At 41.8% G+C, this 21,720-nt stretch overlaps 1 protein-coding gene across 4 annotated transcripts; it reads right to left on the minus strand.

The window, feature by feature from the left end:
* Positions 1-1,189: 1,189 nt before the first annotated feature.
* LOC5505884 (formin) lies at positions 1,190-21,320 on the minus strand. Of its 4 annotated transcripts, none has more exons than XM_048720971.1 (18): positions 21,074-21,320; positions 14,625-14,742; positions 11,340-13,887; positions 10,759-10,843; positions 9,834-9,927; positions 8,873-9,000; positions 8,479-8,558; positions 7,511-7,627; positions 7,129-7,177; positions 6,761-6,890; positions 6,319-6,463; positions 6,007-6,050; positions 5,282-5,360; positions 4,772-4,875; positions 4,058-4,123; positions 3,603-3,659; positions 2,241-2,296; positions 1,190-1,889 (listed from the first exon to the last, which is right to left on the minus strand). In XM_048720971.1, exons 2-18 carry the CDS (start codon positions 14,667-14,669, stop codon positions 1,865-1,867), a joined length of 3,852 nt encoding a protein of 1,283 aa, XP_048576928.1. In that variant the 5' UTR covers positions 14,670-14,742; positions 21,074-21,320; the 3' UTR covers positions 1,190-1,864. The 4 variants fall into 4 exon arrangements, with proteins under 4 accessions (XP_048576928.1, XP_048576930.1, XP_048576929.1 ...); XM_048720973.1 differs by having other exon boundaries at positions 14,649-14,742; positions 21,074-21,319; XM_048720972.1 differs by lacking the exon at positions 21,074-21,320 and adding an exon at positions 15,939-16,219.
* Between the last annotated feature and the right edge of the window lie 400 nt (positions 21,321-21,720).

Below are 21,720 nucleotides of genomic sequence, written 5' to 3' on the forward strand. Positions count from 1 at the left end.
TCACGTCTTTTGAGGTTTTGGCGGTTTGTCGTTGCATATTGCCATCAGGAATCCCTTAAATTGGTTTATTCGCTCGCTCACAAGCATTCCTAAATGTATAATCTGTTTTTCCTCAATTCTGTAGACATCTTTTTTTTGTTATTTTCTATTTTTCGAACATTCATTAATTAAAAGTAATGTGTTTTTTGTTTAAAAAAGCTCGGGCGATTCTGACGTCTTTTTGTGTTGTCTATCTTTTCGATGGGCTACGGATAACAATATAGAGAGTTGTATTTTCCTTGTGCGCTAGTTTCTACAAAATAAATAAAAGATTAAAAAGATAGCTGCAACAAGTATTCATTAATTTTGTTTGAATGAATGAATGAACGAATGAATAAATGGTGTCGTGTAAAAAAGGTATATGGGAAACATCTTGTGTTTAAACGCCTTTTTACATTGTTATTTTCTTTTCCGATCCCATTTTTATTATTTCAGTTCAATAATTTTGTGTGTATGTTGTTTTCACCAGGGAGGATGCACGAAAATAGTATGTGTAATATCGGATTCCTGTTGCGGTGGTTTGGCAAAAACAAGTGTTCTAAAAATACGAAATTCCTTTTTTTCTTTTTTTTTTAGACATGGTTAAAATAGGTGTAAACACCTTATCAAAATGCTTTTCTCCCTTCGGGCACTTTCGTAAGCAGAAAGTTTTGCTTCAAATTCTTGTTTTTGCTATCTAGTCAAACTTAGTCTATATCTTTTTCTTTACGTAAGCAGATTGACGCGGACATTTCCTTTTTTCCTCTTCCATAATAACCAAAAGATATATACTTTTCCTCTATTTTACTCGGTATGGCATTGTAAACGTGTGAATGGCCTTTTTTGTTAATTGCAGCAGATAAAACGTGAAAGAAAAAGCCGTCAACAACTTACTGAATAACATTGTATTCTGGGGTTGTATTTTCCCAAAAAATGTGCGCTAACGAAAGAGAAATTCTTTTATTACTGGATTGCATATTTTCCTAGGGATTGAGCGTTTGTATGGTATTTTGGGGTTGCACATTTTCCCTAAATTATGCGCTTGCGAAAGAGCTCATGGTATTTAAGGGCGTGGTGTGTATTTTCCGCGCTCGCGTAAGTGTTAATCTAACGCTATTTTGAGGTTGTATTTTTTTCTATTTCCTTGTAGCTAATGACACCAAAGGCTATCACCTGATAAATTCTTTATTTGACGGTAGCGGTCGAGCTATAAGGATTTTACATTGTGAGAAATGGTGTCAACAAAATGGTCGTGCTGATTCTCTTCACGAGAAGTGATGTTAGCAGTATCTTTTTTATCTTTCCTCCAATTTACCAAATGCTACACTACATATTGGCTACTGGCCAAAAAGAGCTTTTTTTATATTATTTACACAGGAAGAAATAATGTTTTTTTTGTTCATTATATCGACGTGCCTCTAATTGTTTTTGGTCATACATCACTATTATGTTAGTTTTCCTCTAGCGGTGCTAAGTTTTTAGTTGGATTTTACGAAAAAATTCCACAAAGCATGTTGATGAATTTTATGATAAATTTATTAATTCTATACAAATATATAACTATGTTTTCCAATGCTCCTATTTTCCTAAACGTTTACCATAATCAACAATCTAACCCGGTGAATTTTGTATTTAGTAAAAACAGTACGATGATCACACGCAAAATAAGTCGCCTACGACGAGTTTTAATAGCGAAAACAATAAATGTTCGGCTCTTTTAAAAGCATGCTCGGATCAATCACGCATAACTGGCAGTACCATTTAGATTACCCCCCCCCCCCCCCCCGCACTTATATCCCGCTCCCCGGTGAGTGTTGGAGTAAAAGCCGCATTATCACTTGTCAGTTCACTTCCGTAGGTCCGACGGAAACCTAAAGACAAAAGAATCTATTAGAATACGAGATATTTAACATGCCATCCGCTCTAAATTATCAATCACATCCTCGAAGAAATACGACGAAACTTGCAATATACACACTGCTTTCAATATTTTGAAATGTTTTTCGCGTTTTCCGTTAAAAATCATCGGATATTGTAACGGAATCGACCGGAAGTAAACTGGTGACAATGCGGCTTTAATGAGGTTCCACTGTGTTCAAATGTCTAGACTCCTCCCACGAGGGTTCAACTTAACGAGGTTGGCACTGTCTAATGATGGCTTTTCTATTTACAAACAAGTGTTGTTTCTTGAAGATCTTTTTCCCTTCAATTAATGACATTACTTCTTCTTCGACTCGCTGCCCCGGCGTTTGAGGAACTGACTGGCTTTGGCGCGAATCTAAAAAAAAACACAACTTTTATGCGAGTGTAACGTGACAAAGCGACTGCGTGACATCACGTGAGAACCGGTAACGTGTTGTCGTGTTGCGTGACGATGGCCAGTTTCGTAACATGCAACAAGCCCGCATTCGCCATGCGTTTAACGCCTGATACAATCAATACATCATTCGTGACGTGTGCTGTCTAACTCCATGCTCCATATACACACTGAATACCCTTGCGTTACGAGTAGTATTAACACACATCTTGAATTCCCTTTTGTGATGCGCGCTATTTAGTAACAGACATGATGGAGTGACTCACACCGTGTAGTACCTATCGTTTTACGTGACATGTAACGCCATGCATGGCACACAACGTGCACTACCTATCGTATTGCGTGACATGTAACGCCATGCATGGCACACACCATGCACTACCTATCGTATTGCGTGACATGTAACGCCATGCATGGCTCACACCGTGCGCTACCTATCGTATTGAGTGACATGTAACGCCATGCATGGCAAACACTGTGCACTAACTATCGTATTGTGTGACATGTAACGCCATGCATGGCAAACACCGTGCACTAACTATCGTATTTCGTGTCATGTAAAGCAATGATGGCACAAACCGTGACACACCATGCACTATCGTAATGCGTGACATGTAACGCCATGCACGACACAAACCGTGACACACCATGCACTATCGTATTGCGTGACACGTAACGCCAAGCGTGACACACACCGTGACACATCATGCACTACCTATCGTATTGCGTGACATGTAACGCCATGCATGACACACCGTGACACACCATGCACTGTCGTATTGCGTGACATGTAACGCCATGCATGACACACCGTGACACACCATGCACTAACTATCGTATTTCGTGTCATGTAACGCAATGATGGCACAAATCGTGACACACCATGCACTATCGTATTGCGTGACATGTAACGCCATGCACGACACAAACCGTGACACACCATGCACTATCGTATTGCGTGACACGTAACGCCAAGCGTGACACACACCGTGACACATCATGCACTACCTATCGTATTGCGTGACATGTAACGCCATGCATGACACACACCGTGCACTATCGTATTGCGTGACATGTAACGCCATGCATGACACACCGTGACACACCATGCACTACCTATCGTATTGCGTATCATGTAACGCCAGGCATTGCACACACCGTGACAAATCATGCTCTATGGTATTGCGTGACATGTAACACCATGCATGCCACACACCAGGCACTATTATCGTATTGCGTGACATGTAAACCTATGCGTGACGCGTACCTGCTGTAGGTGCTCGGTCTTGCTAAACTTCCTCTTGGCGATGTTTAGTATCTCCGCCTAGTAACACAACATGGGTGACGGTGAAACGTAATACTAGAGTTAGTTAAAAAAGCCCCGGCCACACCCTTATATATTGGAAAACGAATAAGATGGCAAAATCGAAATAGTTCGAAATAATTTCTCAAAACAATGTTTTCCACTTCATTTACCACATTCAATAAAGAATATCCTTGGTCGTAAGACAAAATGTCGGCTGATAGACTATTTCTTTCATGTGTTCACGTAACACACCATTTTCAGAGAAAACTTAGACTTTATTATAAAGCTATTTTAAGGTTACACGAGTTTGTCGATCATAAGCGCCACTTGTACATTTCCATAACAATTTGCACTTTCTTCTTCCTTCGCCACCAATAGACCATATTCTCTTCGGTCCGACATTAGCCTAGGCTTACCTTCCAGTAATTTTTGAAGTCCTCGAGAAATCTCCCCCAGATACCATAGAACACTGGCGGTCCAACCTGGATATCAACAGATAACGTTGACCATATCTTGATATCTCGCCCGCATATCTCTCCCCTACATACCCCGTCCTCACCATATATGTACATTATACCCCCTCTTCGTTCCCTACTCCTAATTTGCATAATTCAAAAATTCGCTCTTAATTTTGTTAAAGCTATTCTATGATTTGAGTTGGTGACCTGGAAAAGATAATTCATCTCCCCTACATACCCTATTCCTGACTCTGCGTAAATTCAACCCACCCAACCACCCACCCCACCCCCCCCCCCCTTCCTTCTCCCGGCATCCCTACAACCGGCACATCTGCCCTACATACCCCCTCCTCATCCTGTGAGCATTCACCCCCCACCCCCCCCCCCCCCCACTTCCTCTTCCAGGCATACCCATAACCGGCACATCTCCCCTAAATACCTCTCCTCATCCTATTCAAATTCACCCCCCCTCCCCCTTGCTCCTCCCGGCATACCCACAACCGGCACATCTCCCCTACAGACCTTCACTCCCTCACCCTCTGTAAATTATATCCTCCCCCCCGAAAAAAAAAATCCGGCATACCCCTATACATACCCCCTGCGTACATTCACATCCACCCCCTCCCCCTCCCCCATACCCATAACCCGCACATGCCCCCCTCCCCAACATACCTCCTCCCCGGGTTCGCCCTTGAACATGAAGTACTCCGCGATCTTTTTGAAATCTCCAGACGTTGTCTCCAGTTTTTCGGACAATCCCTCAAGTTCGGAATCGGCTGATGAATAAAATATCAATATGCACTCATTCTAGGTTTGTGCTCATCACTGCCTTGTCAATTTTTTTATCTTCACAGACTGTCACGAAAGTCGCGATTATTTCATATGCATCCATAGACTCACTCGTTTTAAGTTTGCGGAAATTATTGTCAAGCCTGACTGATTTTAGTAGTTATGACAAACTGTCACAGAAGTAAAGACTGCTTCATAATCTTCCATAGAACACTGAGCACCTATTTGTCTTTCTTACGTTGCGCAGGAAATTGGGTCGAGTTGATAAGCGAACAGCATCCTGGGACGATACTTTAGGGGAAGCAATTCATCATGGCGTCGTAAACACGTCGAAGGCATACTGAATGAAAGCTAGAGCTACAGCAACAATAAAAAGCTTCCTGGGGGTCTTACCAGTTTTGAAAAAATCTGTCATGAAACTGTTAAAGGGTTCACGTAGTTCTGGGATCCCCTGATGAAGTACTATGTCATGCTGAGGAATGATCAACAATGATCAGAAAATATAATTTAAAAAATAATCGTTATCATGGTTAACAACAATTTCACGAAAATAATAATAATTATAATCGCATATGACACGACAACAGCATCACTGTTAGTGTCTTTGACGTTACCGTCGCTATTGGATCCTATCATATGGTTTCCTTTTACCGCCTTCTTCGGTGTCTTTCTTTGTGAACAAGGGTAACACCATGAATTTAAGGGAAAGGTGCGCACTAAGATGGCTTAGATACAGAGCTTACAGACACGCAGGCATTCTCATCGTATCCCAAGTATGTCACCATTTGTTCACAAAGGGAAGCAAGAGTATGCCCTTGAAATATGTGTAAATACAAAAAGCCCAAAAAGTCATGTTTGTGAATCAGAAGAATAAATACAATAAACCAAAAACTGGAATTCGACTCTGCCAAATTTCGCCTTTAATAAGATTTCTTGAGTCTGCCCTGAAGAAGTCTTATAAAAGACGAAAGTTTTGTCGAATTCCAGTTTTTGTTGTCTTGAAGTAATGTGTGGTGAAATGGGCACGTTGTTATAAATAAGGTGATGTAATCATCACGTGACCTCAGGTACGGTAATCATCACGTGACCTCAGGTACTATACTCATCACGTGACCTACCTTTGCTTTACACGTCGCCAAGGCAATTTTTGCTTGAGCCATTTCTGCAGACACAAATTTGTAGTGAATCTTAGTGCTTTTCTCCGGTTTCGAAGATGTATCACGTGAACAACTCGAACAAGGGCAAGTGGGATACATGGGGGGGGGGAGGGAAGGGGGGGGCATGACGGTGTGTCGAGAAGAGTAAGGGGGCTGGAGGTGAGGGTGGTTTGATAAAAGGTCAAAGGTCACAACTTAATAATTTTTTTCTTGTTTCTTATGGATAAACTAACTCTCCTTGCGATCCATGTTTATTTAGCCTAGCTTCCATACCTTCTCGCAGCTCTTTGAACGAGTACTGGGACCCAGTCAAGATGATGCAGGGTTCCGGTAACTTATACTCGGCACTAGGCCCCTTGATCTCCCGGCTGGTGCAGTAGAGCTGGACTAAGTACTGGAGTAGGTTTGTCTTGTTGTCCTAAGGAATAGAAAGCGTTATGACGTCACTCAGGAAACAAAGGGCATGAGAGCGAGGCGTGTGGGGTGAGGGAGGGGGGAGGTTGGCGCATATCCCCCTCCACTGCCAAAAAGTAGTTCATTTTCTTACATATGAAGAAACCGTTGTCGTTTTTGAGGGACTGGTACCGACGAAAGTTTCTTTTCAGATACTTTCTCCATTGACCAAAGATGGTCACAGTCACTGTTTTTCTCTTCTGATTACAAGTCATGAAGTTTATATAAAGCACCTGCTTTGATTTGAGGAGGAAGGGCTCACCTGTGATTTAACATCCTTGAGCTTGAGCAGCGCGTTGAGCTGGAACCCGTCCGCCTGGCCTCTTGTCGTGCTGCCGTTCATGTAGTTTCCCAACGCGAGGACGATGGAAAGCACGAAATGCACCTCGGTACTGATAACAAAACATCACGTTAATTGTAAGGTTTTATAGGTTATTGAATGATATCTCAGAACACGAGGTACGTGACTAAATAAGATCACATGACACCAGTCACGTGATTGAATGAGATCACATGGCATGTGTGACGTGATTAATTTATGTCATAAGGCACATGATTGAATACGTTGATTACGATTGATGCCCAAACATAACATGTAACATATAAGAAACGCTCAAGTAAAATACTTACTCTGTGCGGATGAGACAGTTTGCGTCGTTTATTACGTTGAGTCGCCGATCTATTTAAAATAAGAATAAAAAATAATTAATATCCACTCACTTACACAACAAGCACTTTACGAATCCTAAAAAAGAAATACCATAGCGTATAGGTTCGGCGGCGTAGCCAGAATTTGTAACAGGAGGGGGTCCAAAAGGCCCTTCCAAGGCATTTTAGATAACGTGTCATACATTTAATGTATTTTTGGCTGCTTGAAGGGGGGGGGGGGGGGGGCTGGGCTACCCCCCTGCCTACGCCCCATACACGTTTTTACGAAGCGTATCTTAAAATAAACCCGACCATAACTCCAATCAGGAGATTCCTTTCAAGGTTATGCACGCCAGCTGCATACCTATATCATGGATGGTTTCTGTGAACTTGTCTTTGTACAGCCAACATTCCAGGCGTTCGTTGAAGTGATCCATCTTATGCATCTGGTGTAGAAACTCCTCCGGCTTATCAAGCGTAGCTACACAGAAGAACATTACCATATAAGGGCATAATCCGACCATGGACCCACTCTACACAACCATATAAGGGCATAATCCGACCAAGGACCCACTCTACACAACCATATAAGGGCATAATACGATCATGGACCCACTCTACACAACCATATAAGGACATAATCCAATCAAGGATCCAGTCTATAAAACCATATAAGGGCATAATCCGATCATGGACCCACTCTTCACAACCATATAAGGACATAATCCGGCCATGGACCCACTCTACACAACCATATAAGGGCATAATCCGACCATGGACCCACTCCACACAACCATATAAGGGCATAATCCGACCATGGACCCACTCTACACAACCATATAAGGACATAATCCGATCATGGACCCACTCTACACAACCATATAAGGGCATAATCCGACGATGGACCCACTCTACACAACCATATAAGGGCATAATCCGATCATTGACCCACTCGACACAACCATATAAGGGCATAATCCAATCAAGGACCCAATCTTTAAAACCATATTAGGGCATAATTCGACTACGGACTCAGTCTATAAAACCAGATTAGGGCATAATCCGATCAAGGACCCAGTCTATCCAACCATATAAGGGCATAACCCGATCAATGACCCAGTCTATACCACCATATTAGGGCATAATCAGATAAAGAACACAGTCTATACAGCCATTTTAGGGCATAATCCGATCAATGACCCAATCTATACAACTATATTAGGGCATAATCCGATAAAGGACACAGTCTATACAGCCATATTAGGGCATAATAACACCACAGTTCCTATAAACCTCACGATTCCCGCCATCTTGTTTGTGTTTGTCACCTACCGTTAGGATTCTCCTGCATCTGTTTAATGATGGCCTCGATCTCCTCTGGTTGAGGTCTGATCTGGAATAGAGCTTTCAGCCTGTACGTATAATTCCATAGTTAAGTACCGAATGGCTGATTGACAGCTTTCCATGCCATGTCTACTATGTTGCTACTCCCATTTATCCGTCCATATCTACCGTGCTGTTCCCCCCTTACCCGTCCATATCTACTTTGTTGGCCCCCTTACCCGTCCATATCTACTTTGTTAGCCCCCCCTTACCCGGCCATATCTACTGTGCTGTTCCCCCCTTACCCGTCCATATCTACTTTGTTGGCCCCCCCTTACCCGTCCATATCTACTGTGATGGTCCCCCTTACCCGTCCATATCTACTTAGCTGGTGCCCCCTTACCCGTCCATATCTACTGTGTTGGTGTCCATCTTGTAAATTGCCTCCTTGACGTCATCCAGCGCGCAGTTGAGGCTCGTCATTATAATACCGATTGTCTGTGACCGCCCTCTGTCCAGGACTTTGATAACCTGAAAAAAAAAAAAACCACCATGAAAACATCATAAATCTCATGTTTAGAACTCAAGCGTTATTCTGTCTAGGTCCACTTTAGAGCCATGGGCCCATTAATATTGACCATTCTTATGTTGCGTGGGGAATTGGGCGAGTTTGTAAGCGAACAGCATGCTGGGACGATTTTAGGGGACCCAATTCAACATGGCGTCGAACGATGCCAATGTTGTTCTGAATCTAACTAACGAGGATATTCTGGCACAGAATTGCCAGAGCCTACCATTTTCTAGCTTTCATTCAGTACCACATCAATTAGTTTGCGACAATTCGAGAAATGGTGGCTGGCATTGTTTTTCAGCAGGGGCTCATAAGTAGGGGCAATCATCTGCATTATATAAGTGTCACGGCGTTTCCTAGGATCAGGCTATTTTTAGACGCGCGCGCACGAACGGGCCAATCAGCTACTTTGACGTTGGTCGCGCGCGCGAGTGACGTGAGGCTGCACGCGCAAATTTCAGTTAGGAAGAATATCTTTTTTATCTATCATCCGTCGGTTTTGTTTGTTAAACAAAAGAATTGCAAGCCAGAATTTAAATTCGTAGGTAAAACTTGATTCATCATTGAAGAAGAGAGCAACGAAAGTCAAAGTACCGAAGAGAAAACATAGCTTTTTGTTTGAAACTGTGCGTGCAGTTGAGCTCAGCCAAAACGTAAGCACTAAGGTCGCATCTGATTGGCTCATCCGCGCGTCTAAAAATAGCCTGATCCTAGGAAACGCCGTGACACCTAATATGGTACATGAACATGGGGACGTTGAGCCCCTGTTTCAGCTATAATTTTGAGAGCTTACTTGTTTCCCTTCAGGTTTTTCAAAGGCTGCGTCTTCGTGTAACGATTTTCCTTTTCGAGCTCGTCTTCTTTTATCGATCTTTCGCCCAAACAACCTGAAAATACATTTTGATCACTTGCATTAAAATCATGATACTTCTGTCGTCATTTTAATCCCCTTGGAGAGGTGCGTGGTGCGAGGTGCTCGACCTATCTTTTAGGGTATAAAATTCTTACAAACTACTATCTCTAATGGGGGTGTTTTAGGGTTTTCCGATTCTCACGCTAAATGGTGGCCAAAGTCAACTAATCGGTTGATATATCCGGCTTTATTGTCGATAACATAACAATACAGGATTAAAACGGGCATTGTTTTTTTAATGCTTATCTCTTAGGTAAAACGTTCCTACGACCACACCCAATGTGATATCTCTTAGGGGTTAGAATTGTTGTTGACCATGCCCTTAGTGCTATTCCTTAGGGTTAAAATTGATTTTGCTGTCGAGCACCCCGATCATGTACTACAGCGATAAACGATGGTGATGTCTGGAGCGCCAAAAACCGGTTCTTGCTAAGATGCAAACTCAAGACCAATCTCAACACAAGTGAGAATTGCTCAAATGCAAGCGCAACACAAGTGAGAATTGCTCAAATAAACCCCCCCAAAAAAAACACACAGTTGCGTTCCCCTGCGCTTGCGTCCCAGTGAAGATTTACGTGCGTTGCGCTTGCATTCTAGAAAAAACCTTCAAATAAAAGTACTGCCCCTGATGGCAAACCACTGGACAGTCATCCTCGGAGACGCAGGGCGACGCGGAGACCCTAGCGGAGTACGCGTACGCGCGAAGACGAAAGAAATAGGGGGAAAAGACGTCTATTGTCTTTGCGCGTACTCTGCGTTGCCCTGGGTCCCAGAATGCCGAGCTGTTCCCTTGCTGTTGACTTACTTCTGGAAGTCCTTTTTATCAAACTCGGCCTCTGCCATGTTATTCCATATGCAGTTTGTCTTTTTCTGCGTCCCGTCGGCAGAATCTAGAGTGAATACGCTGGGGTTATGACTCAATTTTCACTGACTGAATTTTCAAATACTTTGTGTTGTGTATTCAGCATTTTGAGGCAATTGTGCCCCCGGGTAACTCCCTAATTGATAATTGTTCATTTCTATTATGTTTCAAGGAGAAAAAGAGCCAAAAAAAGGCTGAAAGAACGTGAACAAAAAAAAAATTTAAAGTCGAATTGCTTTATGTAAAGTGAGACTATTTTTACCTACTTTTGATATTGTTTCGAATGCTCAGCTGTTCAAATCTTTCGCTACTCTGTGCAATTTGTAATAAGAGAAATCATGTCTAGCTGTGTCATTGATTTAGTAGTTATCACGCTCTTTGCAACTCTTTACTTTAATACCATATGATAATTTATGTAATTAAGAATCGAAGATATCATAGAGTGGTTTCATAAGACATTATAGTATATTCCACGGGTTTTTTAAAAAAACACTATAATTTAAAGAGGTAGTGTCGTCGCGTACCTTCATTTACCAGAATCCTTTGCCAGAAGAGCGGTCTCATCTCTACTCCAGGCTTAATCACCCCCTTACGAGGCTTGACCAAATTAGCAAATCCTCCAAACCCAGGGGGTGGGGGTGGAGGCGCTCCCCCTCCGATAGGCGGCGGCGGTGGTGGCGCTGCGCCCCCCGGTAGTGGAGGAGGGGGTGGAGGTGGTGCCCCACCCTGGGGAGGCGGGGGAGGCGGGGGTACTGCTTGACCACCCGGTGGCGGAGGGGGAGGAGGAGGAGGACCTGCTTCGGGTGTAGCAGCCTCCTTTGTGCTCGCTTTCTCGAGATCCCGCCGTAGTTCGCTTATCGTCGTGTTGTACTCTTCTGTCTTCAAGGCGTACTCTTCCTTCAACTTCTCGATCTCTTTTCTTAATTTCTCCAATTCACCACTACCCGGGGCAGCGTTAGAGGATCGAGCTTCTGCGATAATCTTGGGACCCACGCTCTCCTTGCTCGCTTGGGGAAATGCACTTCCCGTGGGCGTATCATTGCTATCAGGTAATGCGGCACCTGAAGGTCTCCGGAAGAATGGCATGGTCGGGTGTTTAACGACATGAGCGTCCTCCTCCTCGGGCTCGTCATTCCCACCGACCTCTTCACTCTTAGTATCCTCCGTCTTCTTCGGTATTTCCTCTTTCTTCAGATTGAGTCGTTCTCTCCACTGTTGGGATTTAGGCTTCTGATGCTGCGCCACATGAGCACCAAGTGTTTTATTCAGCGAATCTTTCAACTGGTCTTTTTGTTTCTGGATAATAGAGCTTCTGTCACGTCCGTAACGCGAGTCTGCCTTATTCGGAGTATGAAAACTAGCAACTGACGTAACTAGTGTACCGTTCTCCTTATTTGGTAACATGTCCTTTTTAGGCTCATCAGCAACTGATGTCATTTCTGTGTCCGTTTCCTTATTTGGTAATACCCCGTAACGTGAGCCTGGCTTATTTGGGGAATGAATACTTGCAACTGATTTCACTGTCACACCATTACCCTTATTAGGTGAAATGTCCGTTTTGGATTTATCAGTGACGGATGTCACATCTTCCTTTCTATCCATATTTGGTAATGTGCCCTTATTTGGAGCCTGCCCAACAACAGCGAAGGTCGACTCGGTACTGGCCTCTTTATTGGACGACATGTCCTTATAAGGAGTTGATCTAGAAAGGCTTGGCCCAGGACTTGCTCTATTTTTGTGGCTGCCCTGGTATCTACTCATAACGGGTGACCTTTGCCCTTTCGTCTCATTGGTCGCTTGCAAACTCGCAACTGATCTTACAAGTCCATTCCCGCTCGTGGCTTTATTAGCTACTGGTGATTTCTCTAGTCCATTGACATGTTCGACATCATCGTGAAATTTCCCTTGTCGAGACTGCACGAATCCTGTGGAGCTTATTCCGGGTTTATTCTCATTCCCTGTCGCCATTCCGGAACTTCCAACTCCTCCCTGACCCCACCGTCCCCTGCTCACGGGCGTCTCGTGTGCCCTCATAGAGCCTGAGGCTTCTGTTTCCTTACTGTTTGTGGTAATCCCGTTAATTTGACTTTGCGTCCGTTGCTCTTGATATCCATTGGTAACCGGTGTATTCATTTGCATAGTCGAGCTCCCGGATGGCGTCCCATCATTCGTAGCGCAAATACCACCGCTCGGTGATTGATCAATCTTCGTTTTGTTGACAGCTTGGGAGATGACGTTAGTCGCCTTGCGCTGAAGGAGAGGAGAATTCAACTTTTGATCAGGTCTCCCTCTCCACTCTCCCTTCTTTTGAGTCACTACATGACTGTCTTCTCTTTGTGTCGCGTTTGAAGGGGTTGCGTTCGTTTCTTTGCGTTGGAGGACAGGAGAATCTCGGCCCTGTGCTGTTCTACCTCTCCATCCTTCCTGTTGGGAAGCTTGAGAAGTATTTTCCCTTTGCGCTCCACTTGATTTTAGCTGGTCTTTCCAGTACGATGGCTTTTGTCTCGGCAAACTAAACGCTTTCTTGCTCTCGGATTCTTCCTCTTTCACTCCCGTGGGGGTACCCCTGGGGAGGGTTCGTCCCTGACTGGGTGTTAGCTTCTTGCTCGCTACCGTGATAGGCGAGGATTTCGCGACAAAATTCTCATTCGGCTTCATCTCATTGACAACGGGTTCACCACTAGATCTTGACGCAAAGCATCTCGGGGAATCTTCAACCGCTGACTGCTTAGGTGTGACAATCGCGGACGCCTGAGCCACACGCGTCGAGCTGATCTGACTTACGTACGTGGGGGACTGGGGTCCAGCGTCGTTATCACCGTTCTTAGTAACCAGTCCATTTAATTTTCTCACCGTCGGGCGATCTAATGGTGTTTTTGTTGGAGTATTCTTCTGCGAGTTATTGTTAGAGTCATCTGTCCTGTCCTGTGTCTTGTCCGGAGTCTGTCCGTTTCTTCGTTTGAACTGGTCCCCTTGTAGCAAAGGTCCTAACGACTTGCTTTTTACTCTCTTGAGGGTCGGCTTTAACCATTCAGGTTTGTCATCTTGTTTGGTAAGATAGCCATATTTTTGCTGAAGTACAAACAACGATGACGTTACAAAAAGGAAAAAAACAGAAAGAAACATCATTAATGAGCACAATAACAACATGACAACAGTAAATGGGCAGATTTTCCTGCGGCGTAGTCAGGATTTTTAACAGAAGGGGGCATTTTCCCCTGTATTTTAGATAACGTGTCATACATTTACTGTATTTTTGGCTGCTAGAAGGGGGGGGGGGGGGGGGGGGGGGGGGGGGGGGGGCTGGGCCAACGTGGTCACGCCCCTGGATTCAGAGAGGTTGATCTGTTCGACTTGGCAGTCTATAGATTTTAAACAATCCCTGAGAACTCAACTTCTTGGATCCTTTCTCCTATGATATTTTCTACTGGCCTGTACCCAGGATTTTTCTTGGGAGGGGGGTGAAATCCGCAATTGTGCAACCTTATTTTTCCGGAGGGGGGGGGGGGGGGGGGGGGGGGGAATAAGTTCTCTGATAAAAATCTGACCATCCCGGAAAAAATAAAATGTGTTTTTTTATGCCTTTGCAGTATTTCCACCGGATTATTTCGGATATGGCTACGTAGCTACATAACAGAGTGATTTAGCTTATGCTTTATAGTTTTGTCTACAAATAGCACGTCCATTTTAATGGACGAAAGTGGACGGAAAGTGGACCTTCGGCCGTTGTGGGGGGGGGGAGGGGGGGGGGGTGAGAGGTCGCCCCCCCTTTATGATAGTTTTACTAGTATGTAGATATGATTACTTACTTGGTTCGATAAGTTTTGCATTACCTGGGAGGGATTTGAGGCCATGTTGACGGGTAACTATCTCTTTATTTTGGTGTAGTTTGGTTATGCCGTGTGGCTTCACATCATAATAAAGTCTCTGAATATACAAACAGCATGGAAAAATCAACTTTTAAGTAGCTTAAAAGGTGACTATTTTCATAGAGGATTCAATGGCATCTAAGCTGGACTCTGGTTGCTTGTATATACAACTCATTCAGTAAGCAAGCGACACCTCGGGGTTTCTTAGAAATATCGTTACAAAACAAGTGAGCCCTGGAGGGAGCTTGCGTTCAAGAGTATTCAAAGATAACGGAGCAGGATCTTCCAATTTTAAAAACAAAATACGGTCGTGAGTTTTGAGATGTATAAAGATCATATTTACTGTTGGACTAATTATTTTTTGATGGAGCAATCAATTTAATTTACTTTCAATTAATCTAACTTTCCACCCATGTTTTATTTATCAAAGTAATACTCCATCTAGTTGCAAGCTCGGAACATGAGATTTACAAATTAATTTTTCAATTTGAAGTCTAAAATTGGAAAATAATGATACAATAACGACAACATATCTTAATTCGAACAAGACGTAAAAACGTCCAGTTTTACGGACGAGGAGTCAATTGAAGTGCCATCTTTAGTGGCGAGCTTTAATATGTGAAACACTTTGATCAAATTGTGTTACAATGACTCTCAAAGCTCCGAGAAGAGTGAAATAAATACACAAGATCACACCCTGTGAGGATTTGCTGTTGGCTGACTCGATATAATTAGACATTTGCCCTAAAGCTAAGTTTATAATGAAACCGTTTATGGTATGAACATAAGTTTACATTCTCACCCCATCTGTAGTCTGGCGATAATGAAAAATTCTTTGAGAATTCCAAAAGATAAATTGATAACAATTGGAATTGAAAGTCTGAATTTCCGCATGATATTGTAGTTACTGCCAGTAATTATTAAGAAAGCATCACCAAATCATTTGAATAAATGGATAACAGGGGATTGTTATAATCTAAAACGGTTTTGAATTAGGTACTTAACAATTTCGACTTAATAATTTTATTTCAATGGGTTTACGGAATTAAGTGCTTATAGTAATAAAACGGGATTTGTTGAAATGCAATTGAAACCGATGGTAAAAATCATAATAATATATTGCATATTAATACTATTAGTATCTGCTTAAAATACAATCCCGTAGATAAACCAATCAAAAATGTATACGAATCTCAACCGATATCATAGTTAATAACAAAAATGGTCCCCTGTTCATTTTTGAATTATATCTACCTTTAATTGGTGCGAGCAATTGTTTTCCTTCTTCGTCTTCTGCGCGTCGAAGCCAATAAAGTAACACAAAAATTTTCCGCTGCCAAAAGTTCTCCTTCGATTATCAATCACATTCGCAATCAGATACTCGCAGTCACGATAATGGCTGTGACCCGAATGAGTCACTTTGACAGATTAACCCGCCTTAAGGAGACAATATCGTAACAGACTAGCATTCCAGGATAACCTAGTAAGGATAACCTACAGATTTCCGCCAGATTTTCGCACATCGTCACCGGCGCTACTAGGAAATCAAGTCAGAAAGTGTCACGCTGTATGACCTTAAAACAAATGTTTATGTTTGTCTTTGCACTTAGATTTGTTGTCCCGGAAAAGATTTGCACTGACATCTCAATTTTATGGGGATGACATTACCAAATATAGATATACAGAAATAGGGTACAAATAGAAAGCATGACTGGAAAATATAACGATCAATCCAGGTTACCATTTATCTCTCTTAAATAGTATTATACAAAACGAACTAAAAAACCTTTTTTTTCATTGTCATGTTCCTCACTAGGAGAGGCCCGAGTTACACCCGAATAGTGCCGAGTCAAGGCCGACACACTACCGATAAGTGCTGAATCACTTTCGAAGAATTCCTAGTATCTCACGAACTTCGCCGAGCATTTCCCGAGAAGTATTGAGTCAATACAATAAATATTTGCTTGCTCCGGCAGATTTTCCTATTCAACACGAAAAAAAAAAACATTGCTGTTTCAGATTTTTTTAGACATAAACAAAAGCAGAATCTGTTAAGCTCTAGCTAGATTTAAAATAAAGGATTGAAATTGTCGAACGTGTGGGACTAGACGTGACCTCGTTCAGCCAAAAGAATAGGAAATCCGGGAAACGTAAATAAGGTCAAATGCGCCTGATAGTTTATGTCACACTCGTAACGCACGCAAGTCCCACGCGAAATATGCCAGGTCCGACGCATACCACAGGATCAGGGCGGACGGACAGAGCAAAAAATGGCAGGTTTTCCCAAAAAAAGCTCTGGTTAAGTTTTGTAAGCTTGAATTTTTGCATGGAGATTCCTTATGTTATGTAAAACAATATATCAAAAAGTATTTTTTTCTAATGGATTCGTCTTCGAGATATGGGGCTTGAAGTGCAATTTTCAAATGTTCAAATTATGAATTCTCCTCGTTTTTAGGGAGAAGTTGGGCTTTGATCAGAAATTAAGCCAATTTTGCTCGCTAATATCTGAATTTCATAGCTTCAAAATTTCTTTAAAATTAAGCTTTTGGTTAGAGGAACTCCTTGTATGCGGAATCTTGAGCTTATATATTGAGAATTGGAAAATTTCATGCCATTATTTTCCTCTGCCGGGCGGCCGGAGGGGGTGGGGCACTGGAAGCACGTGTCCCCCCACCCCTCCCCCCCAATATTCATAAAAATTATAAGGAAGAGGTTTTTCTTTCTTTGTTTCTCAAACTTTTCCACCAGCAAGGGAAGGGTTGGTCGGGGCTCGGTTTCTGACGCGCATTTTTGCCTTGTGGATACTGTGCACCAGTAGCGCCTGTGTCAAAGTTTTTAAATCGTTTCTAAGCTTCCTACATGATCATGCTCGAAGATCCAGCGTACTTTGCAGGCGACGAGATAAAAAAAAAAAAACGAACAAACATATCAATATTTGGGTGACCTTCAAACACGCTCGGTCAATCTCTTGGAGGCCTGGGTCTAAGGACTTTTCGAGATTAGTAAGGAAAAGATTTGACCAAGCGATCAAGTTTTTCTTGACAAATTTTTGCCTTGAGTCTCAATTGACAGGAATCGGCATTTTTCACCATGTTTTCTGTAGATCCGGGAGCGGGAATGGGCATCAATGCTCATATAAGGCAATGCGTACGAAGGACACTATCCCTGGGGAATTCACTATTTCTCTTTTTTTTTAACCCTTTTATTCTGAAAAACGTTATATTGAAAGGCGGAGTATTACACAGGTACTTTTTATTTAATTTTCGATTTTAAAGCGCGAAAATGAAATCAAAAATTAAAAACGAAGGCTTGCATTTGATTTCTGATTTCTAAAACGAAAATTCAGAATGAAAATCACACTCGAATTATTGATTAACTTTAAAAATCTCTAAAACATTGAATGGCGGAGTTACACGGACCGTGTCTCTAAGAAATTCGAGAATTGATGATCAGCATCCACCTGTTATGTAACTTCTAGGATGAAGAATATATGCCAACCTTCCAAATATGTTAAAAAGAAAATTGTAAAAGTTGAAAACTTGATATGACCAGCAATAAATTAAAAATTCGAGCTGGCCCAAATATGCCCGACAATGTGATGCACGAGCATTGCACTTTAGCGAGCAAATAAATGCAATGCTAAGAGGACCAGTTGATGGCCCTAGGGTAGGGTCCCCGAATGGTCACCCGAAATTTCGATGTGCTCACAGTTTTCGGCCAATGCTCGCATGCTCGCGCATTTTTTTCCGTCGTGCTCGCATTGTATTTTTCGATGTGCTGGCTGCTCGATTTATTCAAAAACTAAAAATGCTCGGTCTCGCATTAAAAAACGGGGTGCTCGCTAAAGACCATTCGAAGGCCCTTAGGGTGGGTGGGGTGCGGGAGAAGCGCTTTTGCTTGTATGGCCTCAACAACAATAAATGGAAAAAAAATGAGAACTACGTTTGTCCGCCATTGTTGTGGGGGTATAACCGAAATAATCCATGGTGGTGTTGATTTCCTTCATTTAAGTGCGCACATCCTGCCTTACTTAACCTCTGGACCTCGTTCGAGTGGGACGAAAATTGACACCTCTAAAGTCTCTTTTGGCAAGGCGCCACTTTTGCCACACTCTTTTTACAAAGGGCACTTTAATTCAATTTATAGTCCAGTTTCGAATTCCACTGCACTTTACCTGCTAGACAGAGTCTGAGGGAAAGGCATAATAACGCAATTCCATTCCAAATACAACTGCTTTAAAATGAACAAAGTCGTGTGTTTTGCTTCTTGTATTCTGGTATTTGCATTTGGGCATAATAACGCAATTCCATTCCAAATACAACTGCTTTAAAATGAACAAAGTCGTGTGTTTTGCTTCTTGTATTCTGGTATTTGCATTTGGGACGTCACATGAAAAGAACGGCGTCTCTAAGGGAGGCCTGTCCTTTCTGTAGTTTTGAGTGATGTACAATTCTTAGTTGAGAAAAAAAAACAATCTCATCTGAAATATCTAATGTTGATAAGGCACTGTCTTTTGAACATTTAGTCCTCAATAGGCTGAATTTTACAATAACATTTCCGTCGCATACCCCTACTAGCTAATATTAAGATGAGAAGAAGATCACAGTAGAAAGCCGAAATTATCTTAATTATTTCCTGTGTAAATTATCCACTAGGACTATTCCGCTAAAAATAACACCTCATCCTTCTTCGAGTGGCTATTCGTGGTACAATTCGCGGAATGCCGATCAGATGACAAACATTGCGTTAATTTGGGAAGGGCTGCCCTTTCGTTGTCCGTAATAACCGACAATAGGACTCGTAATGTGGATTAGATCAACCTGACCTTCCTATATCAAACCGCAAGCTCCATTTCCATATATGGAAGCAGCTGATGACGTCACAAATATTAGTTTGCGACTTGTTTTTCAACAAATAGTGTTTTCTTGTCAAGTACGGTATTAGGGTATTATCAAACCGATGGATAGGTTTTGGGGTCGAATAGTTTATTCAGAAAATAGATTGATATAACAAGTCACGCTCTTCTCATGACCTGACATAACACGCGTTATGTTGTTATTGCCGAATCTATCGCTGGAAATTTGAGGTCTAAACGCGATCAAAAAGATGTAGATGCTACCTTTTGATCAAGAATCGTGTAACCAAGCCTGGACCTCAGGTTAACTACAAAAATCAATACGCATTTACGTAGATCACTAGAAAAATTGCAAACTTCCCGATTGTTTTATTATTTTTAGTTTTGAGAGGGTTGCCATAGTTACGACTGTAAACGATACAGTATTTAATAATAATAGTTTATAAAAATAGTTTACTGGATGTGAAAAATCTGCAATAATTTCTGAATATCTAAAATAATGCCTTTTTCCAAAACCAAGAAATAAAATAAAAATAGTTTTAATAACATGAGGATTGCAATAGTGCCTTTATTGAAGAAAGCAAATATTTCTAAAGAGTTGCCACTAAAGAGAAAATAGGGGCTTAATTCCAAGTCTGTTAGTTTAGAGTGAAGTATAGTATATATATATTTTTTAACTTAAAACAATGCAATTATATAACAGTATATTCAACTCTACCCATTATATAATATGCAAACTCTTAAAAATGGTCAGCAAATGACCATTCACCATTCAGCCTAGTGAATAGCACTTTCTCTCCCAGAACTTCAATGTTGTTTTTCTTACAGAATTATATGTGAGCTATTTTTACGCACCAATGCTATGGTGCCCCAGGCGAGTTCGCTCTATGGGGGGTAGCCTACCAAACTCTACATTTCCAGCTTTGTACTTCATTTGTCACGTTAATATTTTGATGGACAGAGCTGCATGTTGATTTGTAATTTCATATAAAATCTTTGAAAGGAAGAGCGCAAAAAGAGGGTAAGAAGGTCCAATAATAACTTAACTCGAGTCAAACAATAGGGTTTCCAACGCGGAAAAAAAAATGTCGTCTAAGTTACAACCCAGTGACTTTGAAGCATGTTTATGAGCGGGTGTTTTTGCCGAGGCGTGTTTTATTTGTAAGTGAGTGTTTTAGTCAAGTGCCATGTGGTTTAGCTGTGTCATGAATACACAGTCATTGCGTGATTAAGGCGAGCAATGCAATTACCAAGATTAGAGTATGCATTACGTACTGTTAAGCGATTTATGAGATTATTTCAAAAGGGCAGGGGATCCAATTTGGCACGTTACGCCTCCAGAACGCAACAACGCCGGAAAATGATTGATTTGCACGGTGAATTATGCATTTGATTGCTCTCTAAACCCACTGCTTGCATAACATCAACTGCGCAATATCAAGAGTGTCCGTTAAGTTAAAGACTTTGGTAAAGCTCAAAGAATTGATTAACTACAGAAGCCATCCAAATGATTATAAACTTCTACAGAACTCACATTTTTGCTTGACGAGCCTGCAAAGCTGAGCAAATGTCCTCCGAGCGTTTAATCTTGCAATACGAATAAGTAAGATGTAGAGTGAAGGTGCTTGCAATATGGAGTTCAAGCACTATTAGCGAGCGTTCGCTAGTACGCTGGATACAAATATCTCAAGTATGTAACAGAGCGCCGAAGGTCAGACGATTGTTGGAGCCTTGCTCCCGCGTGAATGAGTTTGTATAATGGCTAGTCCCTTGGCAAACATTCCCGCTGTATGTTATAACCGCACTAACAACAAAACAAGCTCTCCGTCGACTTCAAATCGTCATTTTGAAAGTTTACTTTTTGCGCCTCTTTTTATCGAAAAATAAAGAATTTGAAAAAAAAAAGAAAAAAAAATCTCCAAACTAGTTTACAGTTGAACCCCTTTTTTTTTAAAAAAAAAAAAAACCCGCTTTTAAAAAAACCTACTCTTTAAAAACCGCAATTTGAAAGTCTGGATTTAAAGAAACGGTAAAAAGAAAACATACAACTTATGACCCATGAACAGGTTCCACTTAGCTTGGCTAAGTGCTTTCGGTAACTTCTTTGTTATTATTTATATTCATTATCGGAAGACACTGAAGCATTTAAAAAAAATATTAGAATAACCGCCTAAGCAAAGT

This window comes from Nematostella vectensis, chromosome 13 (genome assembly GCF_932526225.1).
Source record: "Nematostella vectensis chromosome 13, jaNemVect1.1, whole genome shotgun sequence".
In the NCBI taxonomy this organism is placed as follows: domain Eukaryota; kingdom Metazoa; phylum Cnidaria; class Anthozoa; order Actiniaria; family Edwardsiidae; genus Nematostella; species Nematostella vectensis.